This window comes from Lepidochelys kempii, chromosome 6 (assembly GCF_965140285.1).
Source record: "Lepidochelys kempii isolate rLepKem1 chromosome 6, rLepKem1.hap1, whole genome shotgun sequence".
Lineage (NCBI taxonomy): Eukaryota > Metazoa > Chordata > Testudines > Cheloniidae > Lepidochelys > Lepidochelys kempii.
This window is the reverse complement of record NC_136385.1, coordinates 10,854,440-10,870,026: the sequence shown is the minus strand read 5'-3', so window position 1 is coordinate 10,870,026 and position 15,587 is coordinate 10,854,440. Positions and strand designations below refer to the sequence as shown.

The 15,587-nt window shown below is 50.2% G+C and overlaps 1 protein-coding gene across 2 annotated transcripts; it reads left to right on the top strand.

Annotated features, from left to right (window-relative positions):
- The first annotated feature begins 8,774 nt into the window (after nucleotides 1-8,774).
- On the top strand, nucleotides 8,775-13,492 carry LOC140913655 (uncharacterized). 2 transcript variants are annotated; one of them, XM_073350415.2, is made up of 2 exons: nucleotides 8,775-8,845; nucleotides 9,704-13,492. In XM_073350415.2, the coding sequence occupies exon 2, from the start codon at nucleotides 9,707-9,709 to the stop codon at nucleotides 11,747-11,749; it is 2,043 nt and encodes a 680-aa protein (XP_073206516.2). In that variant the 5' UTR covers nucleotides 8,775-8,845; nucleotides 9,704-9,706; the 3' UTR covers nucleotides 11,750-13,492. The 2 variants fall into 2 exon arrangements, with proteins under 2 accessions (XP_073206516.2, XP_073206515.2); XM_073350414.2 differs by having other exon boundaries at nucleotides 8,775-8,875.
- The last annotated feature ends 2,095 nt before the right edge of the window (nucleotides 13,493-15,587 follow it).

Sequence of the window (15,587 nt, the reverse complement as noted above, 5' to 3'; positions counted from 1 at the left end):
TGGGAGAACTCTCTCCCCAGCGCTGGCATCCATCCACTCTGTCACATTAAAGTGCTACTGTAATGAGACTGGCAAACCTTTTAAATCCAAACCTGGTCCAATTCCAATAGGATTGTTGTCAGTCACAGCTCTTTGAAGAATTTGGCTGTGTTAGAGAGGTGTCTCATGCACTGCAAGGGACAAGGTGTCATTAAACACTCTATTTCCTGTTGTAACTGAAAACCCTGGGTGTGGTCTGCAATTTCCCGTCAAGTTATTGCTCGTGGCTCCTGTGGAAACCACTTTCTAGGAAAAAAAAACCGTGAGCTCTTACCAAACACAAACAGGAAAAAAAAACAGCTAAAGAGTTTGAAATGTAAAGCTTTCATTGCAACAATATCACTTACTCCCTTTCTCTTAGAGAAGAGTTTGATAATATTAACTGTCCTTTTGGGGAGAAAAGTGGCAGCTGCAATGATCTGGAGTGATGGTTGGTGTTGCTGATGGGCAGCTGCAATGATCTGGAGTGATGGTTGGTGTTGCTGATGGGCAGCTGCAATGATCTGGAGTGATGGTTGGTGTTGCTGATGGAGCTGGATCCTGTTCCCTTTCATAAAAAACAAACTTGTACTGAGAGGTCAAAAGGAAGAAAATGCAGTCTCTGTTTCTGGCGCTGACTCATACTTATAGCCTCACTGCTGGAAAAAGAAGCCCAGCACTGTGCTCTGATCAAACCACTCTGAGACCTGACAGACTTTTACCAGACTCGGGCAATTTGAGGCATTGCTTTTAGCTTCTTCTCTGGTCACAGGCTCACAGCTTTGTTGCAAGGAGTGGAGGTTTTTTGCTGACTAATCCAAACTCTTACTAGATAGAAGGCAAAAAGAGAGAGGCAGGGAAGAGAAGTGAAAAGGGGACACAAAGTGACACATGAAGGAGTGTGTGGGAGCAGGAACTCAAGTCTCTCACATCCCAGCTGTTGGTCAGGAGTTACCATGAACTGGTGGCCATGCAGCTGTCATTGGTTCCTTCTCTCTGGTCGGGACACCTTCCATGCTCAGGACAATGGAGGCCCAATGGTGTCATGGTGGATCCCAGGGTCCCAAGGTGAAGTAGGGGTAGAGGTAGAAGAGCAGCCATGATGCTGAAGCTTGCTCCTTCCAGTCCATATGTCCTGCTGCTCCATTTAGGGACTCCCAGATTAACAACATCCAGAAAGAGGGTGGCAGCCTCATCCCATAACCAATCAAATTGCATTTGGGGCTGATTATAACTGAACATTTCCTCCCATTTCTAGAACCTTCCATCTCACCATCCTGCCAACCCGAGCTGCCTTTTTCATAGATTCCAAGGCCAGAAGGCACCAGTGTGATCATCTAGTCTGACCTGCTGTGTAACACAGGCCAGAGAACTTCCCCCAAATAATTCCTACAGCAGATCTTTTGGGAAAACATCCAGTCTTGATTTGAACATTGCCAGTGATAGAGAATCCACCACTACCCACAGTATTGTTCCAAAGGCTAATTACCCTCGCTTGTTAAAAAAGGAAAACCTCTTCTCCTGGCTCCTTTCCCCGGAACAATCTTAGTTCATACCAGTCATTCTCCAACTTCTGCTGGCTTTTATAAACAATATGATAGCCTAGTTGATTTTCTGTTACTCTTTTAATGTGGGTTTAATGTGTATGGTGGCTAATTAGAGTGACTTGCTTGTGAACAGATACCTGAGTTTTTGGAAGTACAGCTCTGTTAGCTCTCTCTGAAGACCATGAGCATGAGCCCTCCTTATGGAGCTCAGGGAAGGGGTTGCTCCCAGGGCAGCTGCGTTTTTTAACCCATGACACACTTTTCTGATCAAACAACAGAACCAGGCTCAGCTTGGTGGGTCAGAAGTTCACTTCACTTTGTAACTGTACTACCAACTCCCTAGTGTTCAAAAATCCTGAGATACGATTTTTAAGCCAGAGACGTTTTAAAAATAATAATGAATTTGGGGTTCCCCTTTGGGACGTTTGATATATGATGAGTTAACCATTTTGCAGAATGTAACCCTACAGGTGATATGGATGCCAAGCTGGAAGAACACAATTTTAAATTGGCCACAGCCTGAAGCTGAGAATATTCCCCGACATGCAAACGGATGGGAACCATTGTGGGAGCAGGTTCAGCCAGCGCTTTTCAGTGTGTCCTTTCACTCTATTACATGGGTCGTATGCCGCAAGGGATGGTGGGTGGACTAAATTCATCCCAGCTGTAGTGCATACAGAAAAGGATTGAAACAACAACTTGATTGGTGGGTGAAGGGGCGCACCTGGAATCATCGTTGGAAAAGGGGATTGTGGGCAGCAGGGAACACTGTGCTGGGTACATGGAATCTGAGGGGCGAATGGGTAACCAAACAATTGATAAGCCAAAATGTGAGATTTCAACAATGAATGAATGGCACAGCAACTCTCGGCAGATGCCACAGGATGGAGGACGACAGTAGAGGTGAACCTGCGGTTAACTCATTGGGTAGGAGACCTTGTGACATGGGTGGGGGATGGCTTCAGAAGGCTAACATGGGGAGAAGTGTGTGTAGATATACAAAATGCTCCATTAATAATGTTAATGGATATCATGAGAGACGCTTGGTCAGAACAATGACCTATGGTATTAAATCGGGATGCTGACCCATATTTATCCACACTTGCGAAAACATACCCATCATCCTGGAAAATAATATCCCCTACCTGTGGGGCCAGTTCTTGTGTAATTGTTACCATGATACTGTGGGAAGGGAATGCAACTAAGGTGGTCCCCCGAACCCTATCGGAGTAACGAGAAAAGGAGGCGTTTGTTGGGAGCCTCTGGGAAATAGATGGGGAGGGTGGAATGATGTGAATGGACTATCATTACGTTAAGCAATTGTATACCCAGAGGAGGCATCTGGGTGTGCCCCTCTCCTATGACTATGGAGGAGCAGGATCAATGGCTTCTTGCAAGGGGGGGATATTTAGGTGTAATATATAGGGGTGCGGGGTATGCTGTTGGGAATGTATGCAATCCTGTAATATAACACTAGGAGGCAAAATCATACCAGCATATGACCAAATTATAAGTTTCTATACATTGCCAGCTGGACTATGGTGCACGAATGGATCAGTGGACCTAAGCATTGTAAACAATCGAACTCGCACCTATTACCCCATCCCGTAACAAGTAGTCGAATTGGTGTGGACAATACCGAATTTCACTGTGGATATTCAATGGGCATAAAATATGGACAAGAGTACACAAAGATTACAGGAGCAACTCACCGTGGCCGCCAATAGTTGGACACACTTCAGGATGGCGCTGACAGAATTTTAACCCTATCGAAGGAGGAGAAGCAGTGTTTTTGGTGGTGGCCAGGATCTTGGACTATACTACAGTGGTCAGAAGTCTCAGTGTTGCTGTGGATTGTCATGGAGGCTGGTGTATTGTTAAGTATACTTGTGTTACATTGCATATGGAAGCCTTCAAGAGAGGCACAACTCTCTAAAGAACAGCCAATAATTATAATCCATACGTAATACAGTAAGCCCCCCACCCCACGTACTAGACAACCCGGACTCAAACTTCTTGGGCCCACTATAATGGGAAGTCTGGAACACTAATTGGAATAGGTGTGGTATGCCCAGATGAGCGAAGGTGCAGGGCATGGTACTATACAAGGAGCAGTGGGACAGATGGAGCATCGACACATTCCACCTTGATGCCTGGCCCTATCAGGAAATGTGTCACCATATGTCCTATGCCTTTCCAGGGATACCTGGGCAGGAGGATCCCAAAAGAAAAGAAAGGGGTGGACTGTTAGAATATAGATATGCAGGCCTGCTTGTAAAGGCCTATACTTTAAGAACTTAAGTGTATTTTTATCACTTAGCTAGTTATAGAGGTATAAAACAAAGAAGCAAAATCACAGTCCACCTGTGTATGGGTCTTCTCGCACTAGGATAATCTGAGGCCTGGTTCTTAGGCTAAGGGCTTTGGCTAAGCAGCAGAGGCAGCCATAAGCTGGGAAGCGAACAGTCACATCCTCACATTCCAAACTAGTTACATTGAAATAAGGTGCTATTGGGCTGTTAGGAATACAATCCTGTTCTGGTAGTGCCTATCGCCTCCAGATAAAGAGGGTTAAAGAAAACTTAGTTTGATAGCATTCTGTCTGGCAAGAAATCACTAATCAATGGTTGTGGTTGTGAAACCCTCATTTCTGTATGTTTTATCTTTATGGCCCACACTTTTCTATTGTTAATCTGTCTGGTTCTCTAATTGTTTCTGTCTGCTGTATAATTAATTTTGCTAGGTGTAAGTTAATTAGGGTAGTGGGATATAATTGTTAGAGAATTATGTTACAATAGTTTAGGATTGGTTAGACAGATTTCAGTAAAATGATTGGTTAAGGAGTAGCTGAGACTGTTACTATATAAACTGAGGTCAAAGAGGAAATAGGTGGTGAAATTAGAATCATGCTTGGTGGAAATTAACCCCAATAAACATCACATTGTCTTCACTTTGGACTTCTGGTCTTTTGCTGCTTGCTGTCTGGGTGACAAGAACCAGGGAAGTGGGAGAGTTGAGAGAAAGCCCTTTAACAGTCTGCAATTTCCTGTCAAGTTATTGCTAGTGACTCCTGTGGAAACCACCTTCTATAAAAAAAACGGTGAGCTCTTATCAAACACATACAGAAAAAAAAAACAGCTAAAGAGTTTGAAATATAAAGCTTTCGTTGTAACAATATCACTTACTCCCTTTCTCTTAGAGAAGAGTTTGATGGTATTAACTGTCCTTTTAGGCAGAAAAACGTCCGTTTCAATGATCTGGAGTGATGGTTGGTGTTGCTGATGGAGTCTGATCCTGTTCCCTTGTACTGAGAGAAAGGTCAAAAGGTAGAAAATACAGTTTCTGCCTCTGGTGCTGACTCTCACTTTAGCCTCACTGCCCAGCAAGCTAAAACAAGCCCAGCACTGTGCTCTGATCAACCACACTGAGACCTGACAAACTGTTACCAGACTCAGGCGATTTCAGGCATTGCTTTTAGCTTCTTCTCTGGTCACAGTCAACATGGATTCACCAAGGGCAAGTCATGCCTGACCAACCTGATTGCCTTCTATGATGAGATAACTGGCTCTGTGGATATGGGGAAAGCTGTGGACGTGATATATCTTGACTTTAGCCAAGCTTTTGATACCATCTCCCACAGTATTCTTGCCAGCAAGTTTAAAAAGTATGGATTGGATGAATGGACTATAAGGTGGATAGAAAGCTGGGTAGATTGTCGGGCTCAACGAGTAGTGATCAACGGCTTGATGTCTAGTTGGCACCCGGTATCAAGCGGAGTGCCCCAGGGGTTGGTCCTTGGGCTGGTTTTGTTCAATATCTTTATTAATGATCTGGATGATGGGATGGATTGCACCCTCAGCAAGTTTGCAGATGACACTAAGCTGGGGGGAGAGGTAGATACGCTGGAGGGTAGGTATAGGGTCCAGAGTGACCTAGACAAATTGGAGGATTGTTCCAAAAGAAATCTGTTGAGGTTCAACAAAGACAAGTGCAGAGTCCTGCACTTAGGACAGAAGAATCCCATGCACCGCTACAAGCTGGGGACCGACTGCCTCAGCAGCAGTTCTTCAGAAAAGGACCTGGGGATTACAGTGGATGAGAAGCTGGATATGAGTCAGTAGTGTGCCCTTGTTGCAAAGAAGACTAATGGCATATTGGGCTGCATTAGTAGGAGCATTGCTAGCAGATCGAGGGACGTGATTATTCCCCTCTGTTCGGCACTGGTGAGGCTACATCTGGAGTATTGCATCCAGTTTTGGGCCCCCCCACTACAGAAAGGATGTGGACAAATTGGACAGAGTCCAGAGGAGGGCAATGAAAATGATTAGGGGGCCGGGGCACATGACTTACAAGGAGAGGCTGAGGGAACTGGGCTTGTTTATTCTCCAGAAGAGAAGAGTGAGGGGGGCTTTGATAGCAGCCTTCAACTACCTGAAGGGGGGTTCCAAAGAGGATGGAGCTCGGCTGTTCTCAGTGGTGGCAGATGACAGAACAAGGAGTAATGGTCCCAAGTTGCAGTGGGGGAGGTCTAGGTTGAATATTAGGAAACACTGTTTCACTAGGAGGGTGGTGAAGCACTGGAATGGGTTACCTAGGGAGGTGGTGGAATCTCCATCCTTAGAGGTTTTTAAGGCCCGGCTTGACAAAGCCCTGGTTGGGATTATTTAGTTGGGGTTGGTCCTGCTTTGAGCAGGGGGTTGGACTAGATGACCTCCTGAGGTCTCTTCCAACCTGAATCTTCTATGATCCTATGACATTTTGTGTTCCTCATGGTGGCATGGGGTTTGGTTAGTGACCCAAATTTAGGGCCTTTTGAACAAGCGGCTCACAAGATACTGGCCCTCCACACACACACATGAGCGCGCGCGCCAGACTAAAGTTGACATGTTTTGGCAATGATGTTTTGCATAGGGATAGAGATCAAAACAGGGCTGAGGTCATCGCACCAGGCTCTCAGTCATTTGAAAGTTCCCCCAATGCATGTTATACACCAGCCCTTTGGGAGAAATCAAATTACAGTGTTATCCGCCAAAGAGTTTGGTTCTTCTGTTAGGTGAGTCACCATGCCTTGGGTCACATGCCAAATAGAGTACACTGAGCATGCACAGACAGTGATTATAGACTACACGTTTAATTGCAGCAGGATAGCCCAAGGCTACATGTAGGTAAGCCTTTAAACAAGACCCACCTCTCCCTGTCCATTTAAGTCCCGCGCTTGGCAGAAATCTGGAAAAAGTTGGAGAAAAAAATCTGTTGCTGTCCAGGATTTTTATTATTTTATTTGGAGGCAAAGTAATCAAAGTATTTTTGTAAAAAACTTGTCGTGAATTGGGTGGAGGAGTGGGGGGAATGGGGGGGAGAGAGTTTGGGGGCTGCACTGAGGGGACTGGGTATTGTGGGAAGGGGGATAAATGGGGATGGGGTGGTGAGAAGGGTTGGGGGACTCAGGTGAGGGGGAAGGACACAGGGAAGAAGGAATATGGGGTGAGTGGCAGGAAAGCTGGAGGAGAATAGTGGCAGGAGTGCCTGTCAAGTCAGCCTCATATTTCCCCCTTCTGTGTGTGTGCTAAGACCTGGGGGGCCTAGCCCCTCTTCCTACCTTTGCGTGTGTGCCAGGATCTGTCCCAGCAATGGCATCTGAGCCCCTTTCCTGCCCCCACTTGTGAGCTGGGATATAAGGGGCCTGGCCTCTCTGGGGGTAGCTGAGTCCTGCTCCCTGCTCCTGTCTATGTGTGCCAGCGTCTGGGGCCCCTCACCCACTTGTGAGAGCCTGACCACCACCCCCAACCGTGCAATCCCCCACGTAGCTGGTTCTGGAAGGGCCTGAGCCCCTCTCCCTAACCCTTTATGTGAGTTGGAATCAGGAGGTCCCTGCTGACCCCTAATGCACCCCACAACTCTCCGACACCTGCTCCCAAAACATCAAAGCATTGACAGGCCAGAAAGCACATCTAGGGGTGAGGAGACAGCTAACCCCGGTGGGATCACACACAGGACCCCAGGACTGTAGCCACTGGACTGTGTGTGCTTCTAACCACCCTGTGTGACAGGGGACATTGCTAGAGGAACTGAGAGTGGCAAGGATGACAAAGGACAATCCCTTCCTGTTCCCATTTATCTCCTTGCCCAGACCCCAGTCACTCCTTCCGCAGTTAATAATAACCCCCACAATCTCCTGATGCAATTAGCCCATGCCATGCTGAGAGGCTGTAGAGCTGGGATCCCTCACCCACCGCTGAGACAGAGCTGCTTCTCTAGTGGGTGGTGGGGGCTGTTTATACTGGGATCACCATCTGCCATTAACACAGATTTGGTGTGTGGAATGAGGGCTATTTTATAAGGGAATCTGTCCCCCACCACTGAGATGCAGCTGCCTCTGGTGTGGGTGGCTGGGGCTATTTACATAGGGATCTCTCACCTCACACCAAGAGACAAACAAAGAGACGGTTAAGGGATGACTTGGTTACCTCTATAAGTACCTGTATGGGCAACAAATCTTTGATCATGTGTTGTTCAATCCAGCAGAGAAAGGTAGAACAGGATCCAATGGCTAGAAGTGGAAGCTAGACAAATTCAGACTGGAAATAAGGCCTCAATTTTGCATGGTGAGAGTAATTAACCACTGGAACCATTTACCAAGGGTCGTGGTGGATTGTCCATCACTGACAATTTATAAATCAAGATTGGATGTTTTTCTAAAAGCTCTTCTCTAGGAATTACTTTGGGGCAGTTCTCTGGCCTGTGCTTTACAGGAAGTCAGACTAATGGTCCCTTCTGGCCTTAGAATTTATGAATCTAGATGCAACCACCTCTGGGGAAGGGCACAACGGCAGTTTATAAAAGGAACTCTTGCCCAGTGCTGTAATGCAGCTGCCTCTGGGGTGGGACAGCTGGTTGTATAACCATCATTTGCCGGGCAAGATGCATCCCCTGCCAGAGTATACCTGCTATCTGTATGGGGATCCCTTGCCCGGTTCTGAGATGCAGTTTCTGGAGTGGGGCAAGAGTTTATGGAGTGGATCAGAAAGCAGTGTGTAATCTGGCTGGACTCTGATGTGACCTCTAATGGAGGCTTTTAATGCCTTGAAGGTAGGAATGCGGGAAGGAGGGTCAGTGTCTCTGTTTGATGTCACAGGAAACCACATACCCAACCCCCAGCAGCTGCCGAGGCTGATATGAGGGGTTGGACTCAGGATCCCTGATGCAGTCAGTCAGCCCAGTGGGAAAAGCTGCCCCCAGAGCAACCTCTCAATCCACAGCTGGGAGTGTGGGAGACACAGGTAGGAGAGCAACCCCAGCAGAGACCCCCGGTGAGTCCATAGGGACGGGAAATCATCAGTGAGATGCAGTCACCTCTGGGGTGGAGCAGCTGTTTGTATAGGGAACTCTGGGTGGGGGGAAGCTGTTTAATCCGGGGATGTACCACTGATGGCATGGGGTGCAAGGGCTGTTTATACAGTGATCCCTCACCCGGTGCTGAAGGCACTAAATGCCAGATGTTTTAATCATGCTCCCCTCACGCAGATGGCACTGGGGGACCTAGTTGAAGCAAGAGCAGGGGATACAGGCAGGCGGGGACTGGACGTGGTAATTACCTGGGGGGGGGAGGTGGCATCTCCTCCTGACTGGACCAGCTGCTGTGGGTGTAAGGGGAGCAGAAGATACAGGGTTGGGTGGAAGGAAAACTACAGGGATTGATTCAAACCTTTTGAGTTTAGTCCAGTCTGCGGTATGGGGAGCAGGTGTGAGGGCGTCAACTCCTTGTAAGTGGTGTCAGCTCCCTGACACTGTTACAGCACCAGAAGGGTTAGTGTAAATGGTCCCCAGCGTGGTCAGGATGCAGGTGCAATGATCTCCTGCCTGATGGGACAGAGAGCACTGGGCAGCAAGGGAGCCCTTGTTCTTAGAGCTAGTATCTGCTCAGGGGACCCAACGCTGTTGCAGCACCAGCCGCCTTAGTGTAGATGGGACCATTGTGGGATATCCCCCCTAGAGTTGTCCCCCAGCACTCCAGACTGGGGAGTCATAAACCTCAGTTAGTGTTCACAGGGTTGCTGTATTGTTGCAGTCTGAGCTGGTTAGTGTAGACATGCCCTGTGATGTCAGTGCCCTGAGCATGCTCTTGGCCTCCCCTGCAGACCATGCTGTGCCCCACCTCACCTCACCTAGCCCTCCTGGCCCTGGTCTCTGTGGCTGGCGCTGTGGGTCCGGGGGAGCCATGCCAGTCCGAGATGAACCTGATCAAGGACCAACTGCAGGTCAACTGCTCCGGGCAGGGGCTCAGCATGGTGCCACCTTCCCTGCCCAAGAACACCGGCATCCTGCTGCTCAGCACCAACCGCCTGGCGTCCGTCTCTACTGCCTCCTTCCAGCACCTCCCTGAGCTGGCTGAGCTGGACCTGTCAGGCAACGGCCTGGGTGCGCTGCACACTGGGCCCCCCCTGCCCTCGCTGCAGGAGCTAGTCCTGTCCCACAATGCCCTGGGGGTCCTGCCCACCCTGCAGGGCCTGCCTGCCCTCACCCGCCTGGCCCTGGCTCACAACAACATTTCAGCGCTGCTGCCAGGGGCCTTCCGGGCTGTGGGGCAGCTGAAGGATCTGAATCTACGGGGGAACCAGCTGCGGACGCTGCCAGAAGAGGTCTTTGAGGGCCTGGCCGGGTTGAAGGACCTGGATCTGTCTGATAACGCCCTGGACGAGCTGCCGCGGGGGCTGTTGACTGGGCTGGAGCTGGAGACACTGAGGCTGTCAGGGAACCAGCTCCGCACTCTGCCCAGCGGCTTCTTTCCCGAGGAGCACATGTTCGCCTTCGTCTTCCTGGCAGGGAACCCCTGGCGCTGTGACTGTGGCCTGGCCTATCTGCGGGGCTGGATTGCGGACAATGACTTCAGCGTCTACACCCAGGAGCAGAGGTCAGAAGGGCTGCAGATCGAGAATGATCCCCGCAGCCCCGTGTGCGATGCGCCCCTCAGACACCGAGGGAGCCCCGTCCTCGAGTTCAAGCAGGCCTGCGGCAAAGCAGGGGACGCGGACTTGGATATTGATGGGACAATGACAGAGGAGGGAATCCCTGTGCCCTCCGCTACTGCCCCCTCCGCCACCCAGCCCCCAACCACTCCCGTGCCCCTCACTACTGCCCCCTCCGCCACCCTGCCCCCAACCACTCCCGTGCCCCTCACTACTGCCCCCTCCGCCACCCTGCCCCCAACCACTCCCGTGCCCCTCACTACTGCCCCCTCCGCCACCCAGCCCCCAACCACTCCCGTGCCCCTCACTACTGCCCCCTCCGCCACCCTGCCCCCAACCACTCCCGTGCCCCTCACTACTGCCCCCTCCGCCACCCTGCCCCCAACCACTCCCGTGCCCCCCACTACTGCCCCCTCCACCACTCTGCCCCCAACCACTCCCGTGTCCCCCACTACTGCCCCCTCCACCACCCTGCCCCCAACCACTCCCGTGCCCCCCACTACTGCCCCCTCCACCACCCTACCCCCAACCACACCTGTGCCCCCCACTACTGCCCCAGAACCTGCATCCCCAGCACCCCCACGGCTCCCCAGCACCCCCATGACTCCCACCACCACCACCCTTATCCCCTCGCCTCCCTTCCATACCAGCCCTCTCCACATCACCCCCTGCCACCAGCCACCCCCTCCAACGGGGGCTCCCCGCCTCTGCGTGTGTCCCACCCCACCCCCAGCGATGCCCGTGGCTGGGCGTCAGCAGGGCAGGGAGGGCCCAGCGTGGGGCCACTGGGTGCTCACCCACTGCTGCCTGCTGCACCTGATGCTCTACCTGGCCTCCTTGCTGCTGCTGCTACTGCCCATGGTGGCTCTCATGGGCTGGATGAGCTGGGTATATCTGAGCTGGTATCGCCCAGCTCTGAGGGGTCCCCCGGGGGCACGGCTGGTGCGGTACCAGCTGCTGAGAAAGGGGGAGCTGGCAGCGCCCACCATGATGCATCTCAGCAGCTTCAAGAGCCCCACCGAGCCCCCGACCTTCCGCACCACCAGAGAGCTGCAGATTCACCGTGACCCCCCTGTGCCCTCCTTCCGCCGTGTTACCAGGAGGCTGCTGAGTGTGGGGGGGCTGGGCCCCTGGCGGGCTCCCTCTGCCTACAGCCTAGACAGGGGGGAAGCAGCTATTGGGGCTGTCAGGGTGAAATATGCAACCACCACCCTCTAAGGGGGGCAGGACACCTGGGTTCTATTGCTAGGGCTGGGGAGGAGGGTCCTGTGAGCTAGGGCAGGGGGTGCTGGTCGCCAGGACGCCTGGGTTCTAGTTCCGGTTCTGTTGCTGTGACCATACCCACTGTGCACCGGGGACAAGATTCCTCCCACTGCTGCAGTACCTGGGAGGCTCCCTTAATATATGTAGAACCCAGGAGTCCTGACTCCCAGATGCCCCTCCTGTCTCAGACCAATGGGACCTTCTAACCCTGTATCTCCCGCCCGCACACACCTGTTGCAGAGGCCAGATCTGGAATAACTGTCCAGAAGGACAGTTTGCCCCTAAAACCAGGCACTTCAGGGCTGGCTTGTGCCCTGGCAGAGCCCTGTAGATATTTCCTCCACTCTGTATCAAGTCTCTGGTTGTTCTTATAATACACATAAATGTTGATCCTACTCTGAATCCTGTGGCAGACAGTTCCATTGGCTAATCACAGAATAAAGACCTTCCCTGGATGCATTTCAACTAGGTCACAGTTCAAAAACACTGGGTCGCTAGTTGTCTTTGCCGGAAGTGAATAATGGTGCTCAGTTTATCAACTGGAGCTGACAACCTCTAGATGGGAAAGGCCCCATATCATATGCCCTGACCTGTGTGGGCCAGCCAATTCCCTTGCCTTGTGTGTGGTTCAGAGACAGCACCCTCTAGAGCAAAAAAACCCCATATCCCAATCCCCACCACTCTAAGCTAGCTAGATCCCCTACCCTGGGGTCACATCAGCTGGTGCCCCCTAGAGGAGAAATGCCCATCTGCCACCGCCCTAAGCCAGCCAATCTCCCACCCCGGGGCTGGATTGGAGCTGGCACCCCCTACAAGGGAAAGGCCCCATGTCCTACTCCCCACCCCCATCAGAGGGCCAATCCCCTGCCCTGAGGCTAGATTGAAGGTGGCACCTACTAGAAAAGACAGGCTGCATGTCCCATGCCCCGCTGCCCTGAGCCAGCCAGTCTCCTGCCCTGGGGACTGATGGGAAGCGAGGACAGTGCCCCCTAGAGGCGAAATGCCCCATCTCCCAGTCCCCAGCACTCTGAGCTGGCCAGTTCCCCCACCTTGCAGCTGATTTGCAGCAGCATCTTATAGGAAGGAGAAGAGTGGGTAGTTGTATGATTGTTTGATGGCTTTAAGTTCTGGCTTTATTTCCCATATCATATTTCCCAGTCAAGTGTCTGATTTCCCACATCATTCCAATGCACTAAGCTGCGGCTGGAACACTTTCTAATTTCTATTTCCTCTGTAACTAACACACAATATATATATAATCCAAACCCCATTTCATATGGCAATGCTCCTTGAGAGTCTTAAAGAGAAATCACAGATGGTTTTGTGGAGATGTGAGGAGTCTAAAATTTTCCTGTCTTTCAGTTTCAGAGCTTGTCATAAAAATAAAGGGAAAGGTAAACACCTTTAAATCCCTCCTAGCCAGAGGAAAAACCCTTTCACCTGTAAAGGGTTAAGAAGCTAAGACAACCTCACTGGCACCTGACCAAAATGACCAATGAGGAGACAAGATACTTTCAAAGCTGGAGGGGGTGAGGGGCAGGAAACAAAGGGTTCTCTCTGTCTGTGTTGTCTTTTGCCAGGACCAGAGCAGGAATGCAGATCAGAACTCCTGTAAAGGGTTAATAAGCAATCTAGTTAGATATGCGTTAGATTCTGTTTTGTTTAAATGGCTGATAAAATAAACTGTGCTGAATGGAATGTAGATTCCTGTTTTTGTGTCTTTTAGTAACTTAAGGTTTTGCCTAGAGGGATTCTCTATGTTTTGAATCTGATTACCCTCTAAGGTATTTACCATCCTGATTTTACAGAGGTGATTCTTTTACTTTTTCTTTCATTAAAATTCTTCTTTTAAGAACCTGATTGCTTTTTCATTGTTCTTAAGATCCAAGGGTTTGGGTCTGTGTTCACCTGTACAAATTGGTGAGGATTTTTATCAAGCCTTCCCCAGGAAAAGGGGGTGTAGGGCTTGGGGGGATTTTGGGGGGAAAGATGTTTCCAAGTGGGCTCTTTCCCTGTTATTTTTGTTAGATGCTTGGTGGTGGCAGCAATAAGGTCCAGGGACAAAAGGTAAAATAGTTTGTACCTTGGGGAAGTTTTAACCTCAGCTGGTAAAAATAAGCTTAGGGGTTTTTCATGCAGGTCCCCACATCTGTACCCTAGAGTTCAGAGTGGGGAAGGAACCTTGACAGAGCTAGAGCAAATTACAGTCCAGGTTTTTAAGGGACATTGCTATAGTGTAGGGTCACATCCCAAATCTGTCCGAATAACACAAGAAGGGATCCAGTTAGTTTAGCAGCCAATGTCTGTAACCACACAACTCCTTTGGAAGGAAAAGAAAGCATTTACAGTATGATGAGAAGGGAAGATCAAATCAAAGAACTGGCAACAAAAGTTTATCTGGCATGAATTAAAATTGGAGACGGGAAATATTTTGTATAATCAGATTTAATTCAAATTTTAGAAGATAGTTTTCTCTAGTTCTATGGGAGAATGAGATTTCATGATTGATACTTGTCTACACCACAAGGGACATAAACCCACAGGTGGTTTCTCTAATGTAGTTGTCATAAATATAAAGGGAAGGGTAAACCCCTTTAAAATCCCTCCTGGCCAGGGGAAAGCTCCTCTCACCTGTAAAGGGTTAAGAAGCTAAAGGTAACCTCGCTGGCACCTGACCAAAATGACCAATGAGGAGACAAGATACTTTCAAAAGCTGGGAGGAGGGAGAGAAACAAAGGGTCTGTGTGTCTGCCTATATGTTGGTTCCGGTTCTGGGACTGGTTCCGTCTGGGTCTCTGGGACTGGATCCACTACTGCTGTTGCAGACATTGGCCTGGGGTCCGGGTCCATCACCTCTGACCGGGTCCTGATAGAAGTTTCCGGAACAGAGCTAGGCCTCACGGCTTGTTTAGCCTGGCTGTGGGTGACCGTTCCCACCCTCTTGGCCTGTTTCACATGATTGGCCAAGTCTTCCCCCAACAGCATGGGGATGGGATAATCATCACAGACTGCAAAAGTCCACATTCCTGACCAGCCCTTGTACTGGACAGGCAACTTGGCTGTAGGCAAATCGAAAGAGTTGGACTTGAAGGGTTGAATCGTCACTTGGATCTCTGGGTTGATTAAATTGGGGTCCACTAAGGAAGCATAGATAGCTGACACTTGTGCTCCAGTGTCCCTCCACGCAGTGACCTTCTTCCCGCCCACACTCACAGTTTCCCTCCGCTCCAAGGGTATCTGGGAGGTATCTGGGCCTGTGGACCTCTGGTGTGATTCCGGTGCAATGAACTGTAATCTGTTGGGGTTCTTGGGGCAGTTGGCCTTTACATGCCCCAGCTCGTTACATTTAAAACATCTTCCAGCTGACGGGTCACTGGGGCGAGGAGGGTTGCTGGAGAACGGGGTGGTGGGACGATAAGGGGTCTGGAGGGTTCTTTGGGAGGTAGGTGGGGCTTTGGACGGCCCCCGGTAATAGGGTGGGGTCTGGGGTTGTCCCTTCTGGTCTCCGCTCCAACTGCGACCAGTTTTCTTCTTCTCTGCCACCTCCACCCATCTGGCTCCAATCTCTCTCAGTTTTGTTCAATATCTTCATAAATGATCTGGAGGACGGTGTGGATTGCACTCTCAGCAAATTTGCGGATGATACTAAACTGGGAGGAGTGGTAGATACGCTGGAGGGGAGGGATAGGATACAGAAAGACCTAGACAAATTGGAGGATTGGGCCAAAAGAAATCTGATGAGGTTCAATAAGGATAAGTGCAGGGTCCTGCACTTGGGACGGAAGAACCCAAT